Below are 19,186 nucleotides of genomic sequence, written 5' to 3'. Positions count from 1 at the left end.
AACGACGTTGCTCCAGTTGGAAGTAGTCCAGTGTGAGGGTGTTTTGTTGTTTGTCTGTTTTTTTGTTACGTCTGACTGTCGTGTTTGTCAGAAGCGAACACCTGAAGCACACTGGACTGGGTGGCCGAGTGGTAACGCACTTGCGCTCGGAAGCGAGAGGTTGCGAGTTCGACCCGGCCTGGGTCAGGGCGTTAGCAATTTTCTCCCCCCTTTCCTAACCTAGGTGGTGGGTTCAAGTGCTAGTCTTTCGGATGAGACAAAAAAAACCGAGGTCCCTTCGTGTACACTACATTGGGGTGTGCACGTTAAAGATCCCACGATTGACAAAAGGGTCTTTCCTGGCAAAATTGTATGGGCATAGATAAAAATGTCCACCAAAATACCCGTGTGACTTGGAATAATAGGCCGTGAAAAGTAGGATATGCGCCGAAATGGCTGCGATCTGCTAGCCGATGTAAACTTTGTGTGATGTATAGTGTAAAACAAATTCCATCTCACACAGCATAAATAAATCCCTGCGCCTTGAATATGTGCGCGATATAAATTGCATAAAATAAAAATTAAAATAAAAAAAATAAATCCCTGCGCTTAGAACTGTACCCACGGAATACGCGCGATATAAGCCTCATATTGATGATTGATGACTAACAAAAATAATTATATGCTGGTAAAGGCAGGCATGGCAACTGGAGAAGCATGGTGAAAAACTGAGAATATGCCAGTGCGGCACGCTTGCAGAAATAGAGATGACCGGGTAGGTCAGTCAGTCAGTGGTGAGTGAGATAGTCATGAGTTTTTTTCCTTCAAATTAATAACAGACGACAACAATTATTTTGATTTCAAGTTTATTTTGATTGATGACAGGCACCACAGAGGTCTACGCGACTGATTGAATACACCACTGAACGGCGGCATTCAAGCACGGTGATCGTGTGGAACGTACGACTGATTTGTTTGAATTATATTCAAAGGTCTGGTAAGAAAAACACCTCACGGCAAGTGAAATTAATGTAGTTTTTGTTCAAATAGAAGTTTTAAATTACTTTTCATTCTTCGGATCTAGCGAGTTACGATGCCGATTGTGACACTGACAGATCCAACACTGATTCTTGTCACTTCCGTCAAGTGCAAAACAAGAACAGAAAACTAAGTAAGTGCAACACGTCAGTTAAATTTTTCTTACCGTCTTGAATTGGCTGTCTGGATTTTCTAAGGCCTCAAGGGCCTCCTTTCGTAACAATTCCGGATTTTTCCTCATTTTGGCTGGCGGATGGTCAGTCGTGAACGGTAGTGTGTAACCCCTGAGCCACCGCGAAAACAAATTTTACTTCCCGCGAGATATGGCGAGACGAATCTAGGCGACAGATAAACAAGATGGCGGCCACCGAGGCTTCTACGATCGTCGAAGACCTGAAAGATGAGCGCATTCCCAACGCTATGTACTGGACTGTCGATCAGGTTGCGGAATGGATAGAAGAACTGGGATTTCCTCACTACAAGGTACATTCACTGACACAAGTTTGACCTAGTGCAAATATTAAACAGCAGATTAACAGAGAGTTGTACGGAGAGAGGACAAACAGGGTACAGCCCAAGTACGAACGATGTGGATACAGTACCGAACTACGATAGTTGCTATAGAATGTGGCTTAAGATACCTGTGAGATATACCCCCGCTGTTTGAAGAAACCCTTACGCTTTTTTCTGACCATAACTTACACAGTTTCCCTCCTTTTTTGTGAAGAAGCACACAATGAGATGACAACGGGGAAGAAATGAATGAGACTTATTCTAGCAGAATAATCAATCAAATTTCTTCTATTTTGCAAACAAAGTAATATAGTTGGTGATGTGGTTTCGCACTGGGAGCACATGTATCCAAGATTCTGGCCCTGTATACACTCCGGCGTTAAACCAGTCGCGAAGCGGATTTGCCATTCAAAGCCACTTTGTGAAAAGAACGGAAAGCAGTTGGTTATCACAGAGTGCAAAAACAAAAACAACCTGATGCTCCACGGCCTTTACAGTAATGTAGATTTCATTCTCAGAGTGTACATAAAAGACCCGAAAAACCACATCAACGCTTGGACATTCGACGCCATTTTGCGAAGGAACGCAGTGCACTTTCGATTCATAGTATCAAAGTAGGCTTGAAACAAACACAAGAAGAAAAAAAGAAGAAGAAAAACTGATGCTGCACGGCAGTTTATTGTCGGAGTATTGAACACACTTTGAGTGGTTGTATATACTACGTGAATGTACATTGTTTGCCAACCTTCGACACTTGGAAAAAGAGATAGCGGAAGTCAATGTCAGATAGATTTTTTATTAGCTACTTCCTAACGACTTGTAAGGGGGCATTTCATTGGCTAAACAGAGCTTTTCATTGTCGGACTGTATACAGACCCATCGATCCCGTATACACTCACAGTGTGTATAGCTTTTGCCATACAGAATACAGAAAATTTATTGCCCAAGTTTGGGAATTCGGCCATGTGGTTTTTTGAGTCACTTGAGAAAATGTGACTATGTAATCGGTCAGTGTTAGTCTGTCCGGCCGGCCGGCTGGCCGGCCGTCCGCCGGCCGGCCGGCCGGCCGTCCGTAGACACCACCTTAACGTTGGACTTTTCTCGGAAACTATCAAAGCGATCGGGCTCATATTTTGTTTAGTCGTGACCTCCAATGACCTCTACACTTTAACGATGGTTTCGTTGACCTTTGACCTTTTTCAAGGTCACAGGTCAGCGTCAAAGGAAAAATTAGACATTTTATATCTTTGACAAAGTTCATCGGATGTGATTGAAACTTTGTAGGATTATTCTTTACATCAAAGTATTTACATCTGTAGCCTTTTACGAACGTTATCAGAAAAACAAGGGAGATAACTAGCCTTTTCTGTTCGGCAACACACAACTTAACGTTGGGCTTTTCTCGGAAACTATAAAAGTGACCGGGCTCAAATTTTATGTGAACGTGACTCCCAGTGACCTCTACACTTTGACGTCTGCTTTGGTGACCTTTGACCTTTTTCAAGGTCACAGGTATGTCTTGAAGGAAAAAAATTGAAATATCATATCTCTGAAACTATTCATCGGATTTGATTCAAACTTTATAGGATTATTCTTTACATCAAATTATTTACATCTGTATTGTGTTGTGAATAGCAATTTCTTCCTGTCCATCTGATGCCTCATATAATATTCAGAACTGCGAAAGTGACTCGATCGAGCGTTTGCTCTTCTTGTTTAATGTTGAACTTGTCTGATACGACTTCCAAAGGGACCTACCAAAAAGTGGTCCCGTGAGACAGGTGATCGCTGTCAAAAGGTGAACTGTATGGAACAAAATTCATCTGGGATCCTTGTAAATATAATATAAGAGTGGTTCTTCAGTACTGGTGACAGAAAGGGGGAAAAGTGGTCAAAATTCAAATCTCTAGTTTTGTTTTTGAAATATAGCTTTTCATAAAGCAGAAATACTGTAGTATCTGATGTACATGTATAAGAAAAAATCACTGGTTCACATCACACATGATTCTTACATAATCTAACTTTTAAAGCTGGTTCTTGTGTGTCTGTGTGTATGTTTGTATGATGACGATAGGACCCGAAACGGCTGCACGGACTGAGACAGGAATTGCAGAGAATGTTCTTTGCCACTCGACTCGTGTCATAGGGTACTTTTGAAATAGTAAATTTGAAAGGATTCTTTAAAAAAAAACCGGCGGAAAACATTATATGCCCTGTGAGCTATCGAGGATCCTCCCCGTCTGGGCTGTCGAAATATGGTCTTGTTAAAAGACGTTTTCAAATGGTTAACGGGGAGATACACTCGAAGCACATGTAGCGAACTTATGTTGCCAAATCATCAAAGATCAACATTTTACTACACGGATCGATGCACACAGTCGAAATAGATGTGACTTTCACATGACCGAAGACTACTTACTAGCAGACTAGCAGACAAGATCTAAATATTTAGATAATAATAATAATAATAATGATATAATAATATCATAATAATAATAATATAATAGATCAGTGAGAGCAATTCGTTGAAGAACAGTTACTCCGCTTATTCGTCTTCAGTTAAGCTTATTTCCCCTGCCATAAGTTTCCTTGCAGATCTGCAGTTGCGTAGTGAAATGAACTAGTGTCATCGGAAGATTCTTCTCAGTCAATGATCAAAGCACAGTAAATTCTATGCTGACAAAAGTCACTTTAGGAAAACACGACCATTGACTTAATTTATGAGCCCAAAGGTAACAATATCGACAAGAATGTACGCATTTGACATTAAATGAAACATTCATAGACAGTTTCCAACTCACCAGATCTGCCAAAGAGCCTTTATTCGTGAAAAACGATGATTTTAATTCGACAGGTATCAGAAACAATCTCTTGGTAACCTGCGTTTCTCCTTCCGAAGCGACGTGACGGCGCCACATTTGTTTGTTTATGGCTGTTTATCGCGAAACAACACAGTTGAAATTTGTGTGTAAAATATCATAAATGTGTGGCGTGTAATCTTCGAATCAGTTCGTTATCTGCGTTTCTATGGTAATTCAGTTAGCGTGGAGTTACTTTGAATCGAAGGCGAAGGTAACCTGCGTTGCATGTGGGACGGCGTGAGCAAATTTGATTGCAATATTTTATACAGGAAGTAAATTTCAATGATTCTGGCTCAGTCTTGTAGATCTGTTATGCAGTGTTTTGGTAGTGTATCTGCTTTTCTACTATGAAGCTCATTTGGAGTGATATGCTGATCGAAGTGGGGTACCCTATGTGGGACATCAGCCGTATGCAGATTACGCCTCAGAACACTCTCGCATTTCACAAAGACAACAATGATTTGCAACATTTCAAGAACTGCATCAGTTTTATTAGATACTATTTCAACAAAAACAGCACAAACACGACTATTATCAACAACACAGAACGGGAGGTAAGTCTTCAAATACGCACCAAGTGTGCGTTCCCGTTTTTGGACGCCATTTTTGCTAGCATTTTCACAGTAAATCTTAATATTTCCATATCTATTGAATGATTTTGGTATTTTCTTTGATTGTGCCGATTCTCCTATCTCTCTGGCATGTACTGGGTGCTTTGTGACCAGTTTCTCCCCTAGACTGTATTGAAAAATGCGTCCGTGTGAGCTGACCCCCACTTGTGACCAGTAGCAAAGAACAACTCATAAATATATCTGATACAGCGCACCATCCAGGGGCATAGAGTCAAGAATACATTTTGCAATGAAACAATTTGTTTATGACCTCATTGACAAGTTTTCTCTGTTTGTGTGTGTGTGTTTTTCAGAGTTGCTTCACAACTAATATGATCGATGGACGAAAACTGATCCGCATCGAAGCCTCAGCATTCCCAAGAGTTGGAATCACAGATTTTGAGCACATCAAGGTAAGCTACAGCAAGGATTGCTTGCTTTGGTTGTTGTTATTGTTGAACCCGTGCATTGCAGTAAAAAGAACTACCAATCATCTACAGTATAAGCAGTAGATTTTGTGTGTGTTTTTTTTTGTGTGCTTGAGGGGGGGAGGGGGGGTAACATCAGGGGCTGTTCATGTTATTCTATGCCGAGTCTGGTAGTTTCAACCTTCTCAGACATCAAAGAAACAGATTTGGGTGTCAGTTTTTAGGGTCACAAGACAAATAATACTATCTTTTCATCCGTTATTGTGAATTGTAAAATGTCCACGAGCTTTCCAATTGAGCGTGGCTGTCGTCAGGGAGATCCAATATCACCTTATTTGTTTATTTTGTGTACAGAATTGTTAGCATGTAGGATTAGGGAGAACGGTCAGATTAAAGGAATAGAAATATCAGAAAATACTGAGTGTAAAGTAAGTCAGTTTGCAGACGACACATATTTTTTGCTTGATGGAAACAAAATATCTTTTGAAGCATTGTTTTATGAGTTAGAATTGTTTAAGAATTTATCGGGGTTAAAACTCAATTATGATAAAACATGTAACGTTTGGCTTGGGGGAAAAAGAAATAGCAAAGTAGTGTTTCTCACACATCTGAACATGTGTTCTTGGAGTCCTGACAAATTTAAAATACTGGGGCTCTGGTTTAACAACGATTTGTCAAATATGACAGAGATGAACATAAGTGATAAGTTTAATGAAGCAAAAAAGTTATTTAATACATGGGCAAAACGGTCAACGATAGGAAGAGTAGCAGTCCTGAAATCACTTGTATTGTCCAAACTTGTTTATTTGCGGATCATGTTTCCAAACCCACCAGATACAATTGTCCAACAAATACAATAAATGTGCTTTGAATTTGTATGGGATAAAAAAAAGAGACAAAATAAAAAGAACAATGGCTATCCACAAGATAGAAGAAGGAGGTATAAATATTCCGTCCATTAAGGCTTATACAGGTATTCATTCCTTAAAACTAAATTGGATGAAGAAAGTTCTGAACACAACATACAATACAAAATGGAAAGAAATATTATTGATAAGATGCCCTAAATTAGCACTGGTGTCAAAGTTTGGAGGGAAATTATGTAACGACTGTACAGTAAAAAAAATTGGAAAAATGTATTTGAAGCTTATGAAGAAGTTTATTTTAAACAGAGATCAATACATCTGAAGAACTGTTGATAGAACCACTTTTCCTCAATACCAAATTCAAGATTAATAACAAAGCGTTTCATTTTGTGGATTGGACTGAAAATGGTATATTGTACGTAAAAGATTTATTAAAGGAGAATGGAAAGTTTTAAAGTTTTAATGAGTTAAAAGAAATATTGCAAGTTGAGACATCTTTTCTGGGATATTACGGTTGTATAAGCACAATCAAGTGTTATATGCGGAAAACAAATATTGTTATTGAATCAAAAAAATCAATGGACATTAACAAAGCATTTTCTCTTTTCATATCTGGTGGTAAAGGAGCAAAAATATTGTATGAATGTCTTGTTAGAAAAACTGATACATGTGTCCCAAAAGCATGTCAAAGTTGGGAAAACATAATTGAAACGGAAATTGATTGGAATAATTAAAGTCTTTTACAAAACAAAGAAAATACAAGAGGTAAAACTACAATGGTTCCAAATTATAATAAATAATAGGGTTTTAGTGACTATTGCAATATTGAAAGACATGAGGGTTGTCACAAGTAATGTATGTAGTTTTTGTGAATTAGAAAAAGATACAGTTTATCATTATTTGTGGCAATGTGAACATGTCCAGGTTTTTTGGATTGAATTTGAAAAATGTCTGAAAGAAAAATGTTATAACTGTGACAGACTCAGACTTACACCAACACTGGTAATATTGAACCATGAAAACAGACGCTGGTTTTGATTTTATTTTATTAACAGCAAAGTTTTTTGTTTACAAATGCAGAATAAACAAAATTCGTCCCCACATGCAAATATTGAGAATTATATAATTTGTAACAAATTGATAAATATGCTCACAATATTCTCATGAAACAGACTCAGTTTATTAAAAAAATGGATTCCGTATCAACAGCTAGTAAGGTTGGATAAAGACGAGTGATGTACATTATTACAATAGTCAATGTATTCCTCTGATTTTTGGGACGTGCTCTGAAAATGTAAGAAGTAACTGAATATCACATGTGTGTTCAGCTCTGTCATTGCTGTGACTTATCAGTGACAATGCTTTTGAATGTGTCATTATAAATCTGTGCTTGCCTGAAGAAAAAATTGTTGAAGAAAAAAAGAAATACTATCTTTCAGCAATAATTAAGAGTATTGCTTTAAGAAATTGAGGATGTGTTTTTGTGTGTGTCAGATCCTTACCATTTCATGCCACATTATTGTACTCTTTGTTTGGGCGGGGATGTAGCTCAGTCGGTAGCGCGCTGGATTTGTATCCAGTTGGCCGCTGTCAGCGTGAGTTCGTCCCCACATTCGGCGAGAGATTTATTTCTCAGAGTCAACTTTGTGTGCAGACTCTCCTCGGTGTCCGAACACCCCCGTGTGTACACGCAAGCACAAGACCAAGTGCGCACGAAAAAGATCCTGTAATCCATATCAGAGTTCGGTGGGTTATAGAAACACGAAAATACCCAGCATGCTTCCTCCAAAAACGGCGTATGGCTGCCTAAATGGCGGGGTCATACACGTAAAATTCCACTCGTGCAAAAAACACGAGTGTACGTGGGAGTTTCAGCCCACGAACGCAGAAGAAGAAGAAGTACTCTTTGTTTCAGATCATTGCCAAAAGCATTCGTGATCTGCTGACTGTTGAGGAGCCTGATTGGACGCGAAGCATTTCTGTTCCCCCACGAAGCAATCTTGGTCAGTCTGTTTGTCTCTTCCCCTCTCTTCATTCTCTTTTCTGATAAAACAAACTTTGAAAATCTCTCAGCATCACTTTTACTCTAGTAGCATCTCTGTTTCCCCAGGCAGCAACCTTGTAAATCCTAAAAAAAAAAAAAATGTATTACCCACGAAACAAATTGTCTAGGTACAAATACACACACACACACAACCTTCTGAAACTTAAAACTTCAATCATAGAATATTGTGGCTTGAGTCTTGACAACTGTGTGTTCCTGCTGGAGTTACTGTCCTGATTTTTGTTGTTTTTGTTGTTGCTGTCCTTGTTCTTATTCAGAGCTCACACAGTTCTTTTTATTATTTTCGATGATCAATGAGATGCGGATGATGCTTATGATGATCCTATGGATTTCCATTACGGTTTGAGACTACGTACGTGACAGGGCAGCACTCTGTGCTTACTGTCATAGTATATCCTGGTGTCTAGCAGGCCTGAGAACTGCTGCACCTGTGGTGTTGGCCAGGTAGATTTTAGTAATCGCAACCTGCGCACCCTCAAAGTCGCATTCGTGAAGTGAATGACACTCGGCTGTGTGGTTCCAGCCTTCCCATAGGAACCATAGCACTTCTACTCTGGGTAGGAGCCAGCCGTAGCCCGAAAAACCCACATAACTCTGATGGGATTCAAAGCCACAACCTCCCGGCCCGCAGCCCGAACTGTCCTGGTCTTTAGTTCTTCTGCTGAAAAGTGTTCACAATTTTTTAGTGATTGTTTACAGATTGAGAGTCTGAGCAATACTTTGTTTCAAGATGCTTTATTTTTTATTTTTAAGGATGAAAGTCCCTTGTTCATTTCAATGCTTGTTATTCTCTCAGGTGCGAAAAGATTGGGTCTGCATAACTGCCACTTACTCTGTTGCACATGTCACAAGCATTTAGAGTGCTTACTTCCCTTTGTTTAGCAGCATTTAGAGTGCTTACTTCCCTTTGTTTAGCAGCATTGTGTTTGTGTCCCAGGCATGTACCTGGAGCTGAAGAGCGCGCGCGGCAAGCAGATCGACACCACCACCCTGGTGCAGTTTGAGCAGCAGCACTCTGACCCAAAATGGCGGCCGCCATTGGCAAACCACTGTCTCATCTTGCCGCACAACTGAAACAGCCTCGTCCAGTAATACTCTGTGCTCTTCCTTGTGGCAACACTCTCACAGGACTTGCGTTTGATTCATTTCAAACTTTGCTTTTCTTCATATTGTACACTCCTATACGTACATCTATTAATTATTATCATGTCAGTATCTGTCTACTACCAAAACTCAAACAAAACACACACAGATGCACAACATGCACATATGAATTCATGCACGAACACACACACGTTCACTCATATCGCAACACGAACACACACACGTTCACTCAAATTGGCAACAGTGTATGCATACACGCATGCTTGCACAAACACACATGCATGGCCTTTACATTACACCTCTCATTTTCTGTTTTCATCCTTCTAAAAACTTTGCTTCCAGCTGTGCTTCAGGCTTTTCTGGCTCAGCTTTCTTAGACATGTTGAATATTTGTGTTGTACACTTATGATGCAAGAATAAGGATAAGCCTTAAACATGTTTAATATTTGTGTGGTACACTTAAAGATGTGACATGTTGTACATACAGTACATCTGTGATAAAAAAGACTCTCTGGTCAAATAATGACCTCCCATGGTTTTGTATACATGTATTTGTTTGTTGTTGTTGGTGTTGAAACTCTCACTGTATTTGTAAAAAGTGGATTGTCATTCGCACTGCTACATGTATAAAACAAAACCAAAAGATTAGGTAAGGGAGATTGTGAACAGTTCTTTCTAAGAATTGAAACTTGAAACGTATTAAACCGATTCAGCATACAGGCAGCGTGTTCTTAATCATGAGTTTGGTTGCACGGGCACACCAATAGGCCCAGGCACACCAATAGGCCCAGGCACACCAATAGGCCCAGGCACACCAATAGGCCCAGGCACACCAATAGGCCCAGGCACACCAATAGGCCCAGGCACACCAATAGGCCCAGGCACACCAATAGGCCCAGGCACACCAATAGGCCCAGGCACACCAATAGGCCCAGGTCTTGTTCAGCTTTTTGAACTCAACATTATTTATGGAACAGGGGGAACGGGAAGTAAGAGATCTAGTGATTTAGTGAAAGAACTCATGTACAAAATTGTAAAAAAACCCACTATTGTGAATAAAAATTGAGACATCCTTTCTCTTTCTTTGGATGTTGCTTGTCTGTTCATCTCTTGGTGTGTTTGTTGGCATATGCTTTTTTTGTATGCCTACCATTATGAAAAATCCCACTACATACGGTCGCTGTGCAGAGGTTGCAAAATGCTTCTGTGTGTGTGTGTGTGCTTGCTGTTTTTGGAGCAAATATGCAGCTGAATCTGGATAAGTTAAAATTTTTGTCAGTGGTGTCTCAGGCATGGGAATTCCAAAATAGAAACAAGAGGCGAAGCCTTCACCAGGCATGGGAATTGTCTGCCAAATTTTTTTTTTGTTCCGCCGAAAATGCAAAAGTGTCCGCCGAAAAAATAAAGGGGGGAGGCGCACAAAAAAAGCACCGGTTACTTTGGCCTTTGCGCAAAAGCCCGCGAAAACTTTCCGTACTTTGTTCACGCACTGCTACCACCCGCCTCAGTTATTGAACTTTTATGTTTGAAAGTAAACCAGATTGCACAGATTGTGTTACAAGTTACATTTTCCTGTTTGTCTCAACAGATCAATTTTTTTACAAATTTAAACCATATATAATACATGTATATATTTTTTTTCTTCAAAAAAGCAAAAATTGGTACATTTTTGTACTAAAAACTCTGATTCTAAAAACAGAATTTAATGGCAAACTTGGAGCTCAGATGACACCAGATTGCACCATCTGGGTTCTTTGGAGAAAAAAATTTTCCGGGGGGGCATGCCCCCGGACCCCCCTAGTAAGGCTAGGCGCTTCGCGCCGTCGACTTGACGCTTCGCGTCTTCAGTTATAAATTTTCCGCCTTTTTTACAATTTTTAATTCCCATGCCTGCTTCACGGCTCACGTAAGAAATCGACAAACAGTAACACAAACTCAATCACTCCGTCACACATACACACACACAGTAAGCATACCGTCGCGATATAACCTTGAACGGTTGAAAACGACGTTAAACACCAAATAAAGAAAGAAAGAAAGAAACAGTAAGCATAAGTGATACGGTGCAAGAGTGCGAGACACTAGATCTGTCTGTCTTTAGCTTACTTACGGCGGGGACACGACTGCCAGATGGCCAGATCGACACTGCGCTTTCGACAGCGCTTCCTCGCGCAGACACTGGAAACACGCTGTGCAGATTAACCTGTAGGAAATCTCCTTTGGTATGTTCTTTATCTATGTTTCTGGAGCTACGAAACCGAACAATGTGAAATCATGAGTCGTCTTCTCCGAATCGGCGAACTGCAGCTCGGTGATAACTGTATCTATACCACAATCCTTCACGCGATCTGACCTAACCTTGACCCCTGCCCTGGTCTACATACCACACACGACACAAACCAGTCAGCTGTTTGGGAGGTTTTGGGGGGTTCCCCCAAAACCTCCCACCACCCGTTTTCTTTGGATACACACTTTAACTACATACGTGCCGACGAAATGTTGATCATTGCTTCAATACTTTGAAGCTGTTGCTTGAATAGTAACCAAGTAAAATTAGTATTTCGGTGTTCAGTCAAATGTTAAAAGTTTCTATCACACACGCACGCACAGACAGACAAACTTTAGCATCGCATAGGCTACACCTTACGTGAGCTAAAAACTCTGAAAATTGGCCAAGGTCCAGGGGCCGCCTAGCCCCAATGGGGTATAGGGGCCGTTGGGAGGACCAGGGGGTCGAAGCCCCCCGGAAGGAAAACAAATGTTAGCATTTTAGACCAATATTTTGATAGTTCTTGCGTAAGCAAATAATGGCTAGAGAGACAATAGTATACATTTAATTTAGTTCACCTTTTTTTTTGCCGCGGACAATTTTTTATTTTCGCTGAAACGTAATTTCCTTTTCGCAGAAATCCGCGAAATGGACAATTCCCATGCCTGTGTCTGCCTTGCCCCTTCTCAACAGGATGTTGACCTCAAGAGTTCACTCTGATCATATATAAAGTTATGACTTTTCACTGTCAGCTAGTCTTCATGTAATAAGAACAAACACCACACACACACCTTTTTTCTCGCAGTCAAAACACACACACACACACTCAAATACTGTTTTGCTGTGAAGTTTGTGTTATTTTTTTTAACCACATGCTGAAATACAAGCCATTTAAACTAGCATCATAGTTAGTTAGTTAGTTAGCTTTTGCTTTTCGGGTCCAGCTAGCATCATAGTGTCACTACACATACACACATGCATAGACACACACTCTCATTCACACACTCTCTCTCAGGTACCACAAACCTATGCTCAATAACAAAAAGAACGCAACAAAAATATTCCCCAATATTCACCGGAAGCTTGACAGCAATTCAAACCACAATGAATTGATCTAGAACTTCCATTCATAAAGTGTGTTTTTGTTAACTCCCACAACCTTTTCCTTTTGCTGTTGTGCTACTCTTCCAGACCGACAGGTGAGAATGAAGAAAGCTGACAGCACAGTGTGTGATCACAAGCTGATACGTTCCCTCGCATTGTACATGCATGCTGGTGGAGATTGTTCTGTGACGGCACAGTAACAGGCTCCACTGTATCGTACAGGGGAGATAACTGAGTGACAGATTCCACTGTATCGTACAGGGGAGATAACTGAGTGACAGGCTCCACTGTATCGTACAGGGGAGATAACTGAGTGACAGATTCCACTGTATCGTACAGGGGAGATAACTGAGTGACAGATTCCACTTTATCATACAGGGGAGATAACTGAGTGACAGATTCCACTTTATCATACAGGGGAGATAACTGAGTGACAGGCTCCACTGTATCGTACAGGGGAGATAACTGAGTGACAGATTCCACAGTCCTGTACAGAGGTAACAGTTAAGATTGCTGGGAGAAGGTATGTCCAGTTGAATTCACACAGCAAATACCCCTATATCATTCTGTCCACATCACACAGCAAGGCAAATCATCCCTCTATCATTGTGTCCACATCACACAGCAAGGCAAATACCCCTATATCATTCTGTCCACATCACACAGCAAGGCAAATACCCCTCTATCATTCTGTCCACATCACACAGCAAGGCAAATCATCCCTATATCATTCTGTCCACATCAGAGATAACTTTCTTGTTGAATTCACACAGCAAGGCAAATACCCCTATATCATTCTGTCCACATCAGAGATAACTTTCTTGTTGGATTCACACAGCAAGGCAAATACCCCTCTATTATTCTGTCCACATCAGAGATAACTTTCTTGTTGAATTCACACAGCAAGGCAAATACCCCTATATCATTCTGTCCACATCAGAGATAACTTTCTTGTTGAATTCACACAGCAAGGCAAATACCCCTCTATGATTCTGTCCACATCAGAGATAACTTTCTTGTTGAATTCACACAGCAAGGCAAATACCCCTCTATGATTCTGTCCACATCAGAGATAACTTTCTTGTTGGATTCACACAGCAAGGCAAATACCCCTCTATCATTCTGTCCACATCACACAGCAAGGCAAATCATCCCTATATCATTCTGTCCACATCAGAGATAACTTTCTTGTTGAATTCACACAGCAAGGCAAATACCCCTATATCATTCTGTCCACATCAGAGATAACTTTCTTGTTGGATTCACACAGCAAGGCAAATACCCCTCTATTATTCTGTCCACATCAGAGATAACTTTCTTGTTGAATTCACACAGCAAGGCAAATACCCCTATATCATTCTGTCCACATCAGAGATAACTTTCTTGTTGAATTCACACAGCAAGGCAAATACCCCTCTATCATTCTATCCACATCAGAGATAACTTTCTTGTTGAATTCACACCGAGAGGCAAATATCACTCCATTATTCTGTCCACATCAGAGATAACTTTCTTGTTGAATTCACACAGCAAGGCAAATACCCCTCTATTATTCTGTCCACATCAGAGATAACTTTCTTGTTGAATTCACACAGCAAGGCAAATACCCCTCTATGATTCTGTCCACATCAGAGATAACTTTCTTGTTGGATTCACACAGCAAGGCAAATATCACTCCATTATTCTGTCCACATCAGAGATAACTTTCTTGTTGAATTCACACAGCAAGGCAAATACCCCTCTATTATTCTGTCCACATCAGAGATAACTTTCTTGTTGAATTCACACCGAGAGGCAAATATCACTCCATTATTCTGTCCACATCGGAGATAACTTCATTGTTGGATTTACCTGCACACACAAACAGCAAAAGTTTCACATTCTGTCGGCATGAACTGGGATACTTCACGCTAAAAGGATTTTATTATTTGTGTGCTGGCTGCCCGCGCAATAGACGCAATGTGTCAAAAACATCACATCGTCTTTCTGTGAGACTCGCATTTGCTGGCAAGCTACTGTGTCACACAAACACTCTTTTTAACACATATGGCTTCATTTACACACAATCACATGCAACTCTCCCTGACCGCCCTTACTGCTTAGACAATCTGCTTTGTTTTGAGAAGGCATGAGATCATGAAATGGTAGAATAATATAAAACCACTCACAAAACACACACACCAACACTCACACACACACACACACAGAAGATTAGACCATTGAATGTGTGCATACTGAGAGGATGTACTCTCTTAGAGGCCTGCAGTCCTTGAGTTCACACATCTCTCTAACACTAACACACACACACACAAACACACACACACACACACACACACACACACACACACACACACACACACACAAAAGATAAGAGGATTGTATGTGTACATACTGAGAGGATGTACACTCATAGAGGGCGCCACAATGCAGTCCTTGAGTTCACACATCTCTGCCACCAGGGCCCCGGTGCATATGATGCTGTTCATCACCACGGAACTGAAACACAAAACACCACACACTAAATTGGAGGCTTAACTAAGAGATCCTTATCTTGGCGACAAAGAAAACTTTCAGTGTAACTTAACCATAGAGCAGTTACCTAAATGGGACATCCAAACTTGTTTTTACATGTACAGTATTTTCCGGGTAACAAGGCGCTACAGCGCATAAGGCGCACCCCCACAAATTGTAATCCAGTCACCCATTGGGCGCAGGGGGCCGATAGGGCGCACCAAAATTGAAAAAGTATACGGTAACAAACGGTCGAAGAATGAAAATAAGCCGCACATCAAAGGAAGAATCCGCACATCAAAGGAAGAATACAGAGTGGAAATATGTGTGCTCTGTGTGTGCCGCGAGATCAAAGGCAGGTCCATTGTGATAGCTGGGTTGCCTTGTTTATAGACACTGACCTTCTTCCCAGGGGTCAATGACCCAGTTTTAGCTATGAGAGGTGGTTCCCCTGTCATATCTGAGAGAGGAAACACTTCCTGCACCGGGGTCAGTGACCGAGTTTAACCTATGGGGCGGTCTCTTTGATGTCTTGAGAGGAAACTTGGCCAGGGTAGTACCTAGTAGCTGAAACATGCATTATCACAAGTTGTTTGACTGGTACTCAGGCGGTCTCTTTGATTTTTTTCGTATTTCATACACGGATTAGGCACTTCGTTATACAAGGCGCAGAGGTCAAACTCGAGGAAAAAAGTCGCGCCTTATGATCCGGAAAATACGGTAATCGCTCTGAGGTTCATGCAGTCAAGTTCAAGAGAGAAGGAGAAAGCTGGCCTTCCACAGTAAATTACTAGCTTCCTAACCGCACAGTCATAGTCTTTACAAAACAACAAGGCATTAGTAACAAAACAGTGTGTGTGTCACCTTTGTCCTAAGCACAAGGCTATGTGCCTGTCTAAATACACAGTCATAGTGTTTACAAAACAACATGGCACTACAATAACAAACAAAACAGTGTGTGTGTCACCTTTGTCCTATCTCCACCTGATCCATGATAATGGAGTTGACGACCTTGGCCTTGTCTTGGATCACACAGTTTCGGCCAACCACAGACTTCTTCACCGAGACTTTCTCACCCAGACTGGTTCCCTCTCCCACAATGCAGTCTGGTCCCACCTGCAATGAAATGTCTGCATGAGAACATTTTGCTTTTTATCTGTTTAATGATGTACGATACCGGTACAAGCACAGCCTGGCAGTGACCTTACAAAATGTTCATGTGACAAAGTCACCAAGAAAAACTTGGTTCTCAAAATTTATTTGTCAGTTCCTGTGATACATGCAGAAAAACAGACGGAATTTTTAAGCGACGCAATATTTTGCATGATGACAGCTTCTGGAACTTTGTTTGGCGTATTTTCCAAAGAGAGGGTCAAGAAGCGACGTCTCAGTATGTTTTAACACTAGTGTCATTTGTCAGTAACTCATACTGCACAAGGAACAAGAGACGTCTCCGTATGTTTTAACTAGTGTCATTTGTCAGTAACTCCTACTGCACAAGGAACAAGAGACGTCTCAGTATGTTTTAACACTAGTGTCATTTGTCAGTAACTCCTACTGCACAAGGAAAAACCCCAAACATTTTAGATAGGAAAACTTTTGTGCAACATTTACGTCCTTTCTACGTAAAACAAAGAGGTAGTCAGCATGGTGCAGAAGGTGTGCACTCACCTGTGATGATTTCTTTAGTTTGACCGAGGGATGCACAAGGCCTTTGTTGCTGGGCACCAACACAGAGAACACTTTGGACACCTGCAGAACAAACAACACAGCAGTGACACACTGCAGCTTACAAGGAACATTGGCACAAAGCGACCACCCTGACAGTGTGTGGAGAAATTAAAGTCACCAAAGAGTACCTAACCACAGCATTTACAATTTGAATATTTGAACATCCTGGTGTATGGTGACATCAGCCCAAACCCAAAACGAACACACACACACACTAACTAAAGACCAAACATTTACACACACACAATCACACACCACCAACACCCCCACACACTAAAGACAGCCCCAAGGCAAGAAGCCACTCTACCTGTCTGTTGGCTTCGCAGAATGCACGTAGGGTGTTGGTTCGCACACAGAAACCCGAGTCCATGACGTAGGCGAAACAGCGGATGACGTCGTTGTCTGGAGGACTCAGCATGTCCTCTTCATCGTCCAGAATGTCAGCGTCGGAACCTCCTGTCACGCAGTCCAGGCGATGATGACACCCCGACAGAGCCAGCGCCAAGTTCGCGTCGCTCGAGTTCACCTTGCACGCGGCATAGAGCTCCGCAAAGGCATATATGTCTGCAATTATCACATTATGTAGGATGGTTGACGTCTGCTTTTCCAAATAACTTTTAATGTATGACACAGATATAAAAAGGACATTTTACGCTTCAAACATGCTGCCATTGGATGACTGGTGCAGTGAGAGCATTATGACGGCCTGAAATGACATAGTCAAAAAAATAAATAGCATTGTTTATGATTTCAGCCTTGAAAATGTTCTGAATATCTTTTTTACTTCTCACACACAAATGCACACGCCAACACACACATACATGGTTGAAAAGTCTGATGACAAACTAAGGGTCAACCTCAGACTTCCTCCAGTCTAAAACCTTGCTTTTTCACATGTTCTGTCAATTTTAACCCCATTTTAAAAACTCCCTCCTTTTTAAGACCCGATATTGTCAGATTTCTTTAGGTTTTAAATATTATCACAACCTCATCCTGACTCATGCACCCCATTTTAATGCCCAGCCAAACCCACAGCAACACAAATACTCAACCCTTGAACATAAGTTTGTGGTGAGACCTGTGCGCAAACACACACACACACACACACACACACAAACAAACTCTAACTAACTAACTAAAGACCAAACATTTACAAACACATACATACCACCCACACACACAAATGGTTTCAAAGTTTGAGCAGAAACCAAGAGTATGGGGTAGGCAGTAAGACAGGAAGATGAATTACATGCCACCCCCTGTCAAGCTGAAAACAATGAAACCTGTACACTCCCTGGGCCCCGGTAGCTCAGTTGGTAGAGCACTGGACTTGAGATCTGCGGGTCACAGGTTCTAATCCGGGCCGGGATAGACACAGGTCAACTTTGTGTGCAGACTCAGAGATGGTATAAATGTTCCACCCCCATGTCACCCCTGTGGCACGTAAAAGACCTCGGTCATTGTGCCATTAGTGCGTGTGGTTGGTTACACCTAAACACGCACACACCTGGGTAGCGCCACTCTCTTGCTGCTAGCTTTCCACTGAGAGGGAGCGACCCAAATTTCTCAGCGATGGGACAATAAAGTAATGAAAATGGAGAAAAAAAGACAATATATGTAACAACACTGGGGGTGTAACAACACCGGCCAGGACTGACCATTGTCCTTATTGACAGGCAGCAAGCGTTTGGGTCGCTCCAGCTCATCATCGTCGTCAGTCGGCTTCTTCTGCCACGCCGCACGACTCTTCTGCAGGCGAGCTTCTGACGGGAACTGCTTCTTGACGATGTGGGGCAGGAGGTCGTGCTTCAGTGACGTCATTTTCTCACAGTCTCTGAAATCAGTACATGATTCAATCCTTGAAACAGACAGCTTTGTTAGATGGGACAGTACCTGCTATTCAGACTGAGTTGTGGGACAGTTTTCTTCCACACGAGATTATATTGATTGTCTATTGATGCCGCCAAGCAAAGTTAGACATCAATTAATCAAGTGTAAAAGAAAACAAGTCTGAACACACACACACACACACACACACACACACACACACACACACACACACACACACACACACACACACACACACACACACACACAAACAGCCAC

The 19,186-nt window shown here is 41.3% G+C and overlaps 3 protein-coding genes across 6 annotated transcripts in view; 1 reads left to right on the top strand and 2 right to left on the bottom strand.

Moving 5' to 3' along the window:
• Positions 1 to 1,300, bottom strand: part of LOC138967671 (ribosomal protein S6 kinase beta-like) — a 47,805-nt gene extending 46,505 nt beyond the window's left edge. The window contains exon 1 of one of the 2 annotated variants that reach the window (XM_070340312.1): positions 1,184 to 1,300. In XM_070340312.1, coding sequence (XP_070196413.1) covers positions 1,184 to 1,258 — 75 coding nt within the window. In that variant the 5' untranslated portion in view covers positions 1,259 to 1,300. The remainder of the gene's footprint in view (positions 1 to 1,183) is intronic. The other variant, XM_070340313.1, reaches the window with a different exon arrangement.
• Positions 1,301 to 1,350: 50 nt separating this feature from the next.
• LOC138967670 (sterile alpha motif domain-containing protein 15-like) lies at positions 1,351 to 10,540 on the top strand. 3 transcript variants are annotated; one of them, XM_070340310.1, is made up of 5 exons: positions 1,351 to 1,500; positions 5,317 to 5,415; positions 8,212 to 8,299; positions 9,299 to 9,444; positions 10,305 to 10,540. In XM_070340310.1, the coding sequence occupies exons 1-4, from the start codon at positions 1,375 to 1,377 to the stop codon at positions 9,433 to 9,435; spliced, it is 450 nt and encodes a 149-aa protein (XP_070196411.1). In that variant the 5' UTR covers positions 1,351 to 1,374; the 3' UTR covers positions 9,436 to 9,444; positions 10,305 to 10,540. The 3 variants fall into 3 exon arrangements, with proteins under 3 accessions (XP_070196411.1, XP_070196410.1, XP_070196409.1); XM_070340309.1 differs by having other exon boundaries at positions 10,233 to 10,540; XM_070340308.1 differs by having other exon boundaries at positions 9,299 to 10,540.
• Positions 10,541 to 12,567: 2,027 nt separating this feature from the next.
• LOC138967668 (translation initiation factor eIF2B subunit gamma-like) overlaps positions 12,568 to 19,186 on the bottom strand; it is a 28,154-nt gene continuing 21,535 nt past the window's right edge. Inside the window, exons 7-12 of the mRNA XM_070340307.1 lie at positions 18,739 to 18,914; positions 17,388 to 17,644; positions 17,021 to 17,101; positions 16,317 to 16,465; positions 15,231 to 15,334; positions 12,568 to 14,689 (exon numbers count right to left, since the gene is read on the bottom strand). Coding sequence (XP_070196408.1) covers positions 14,640 to 14,689; positions 15,231 to 15,334; positions 16,317 to 16,465; positions 17,021 to 17,101; positions 17,388 to 17,644; positions 18,739 to 18,914 — 817 coding nt within the window. The 3' untranslated portion in view covers positions 12,568 to 14,639. The remainder of the gene's footprint in view (positions 14,690 to 15,230; positions 15,335 to 16,316; positions 16,466 to 17,020; positions 17,102 to 17,387; positions 17,645 to 18,738; positions 18,915 to 19,186) is intronic.

The sequence above is a fragment of the Littorina saxatilis genome, linkage group LG5 (assembly GCF_037325665.1).
Source record: "Littorina saxatilis isolate snail1 linkage group LG5, US_GU_Lsax_2.0, whole genome shotgun sequence".
In the NCBI taxonomy this organism is placed as follows: Eukaryota; Metazoa; Mollusca; class Gastropoda; order Littorinimorpha; family Littorinidae; genus Littorina; species Littorina saxatilis.
This window is presented reverse-complemented; position numbering and strand designations above follow the sequence as displayed.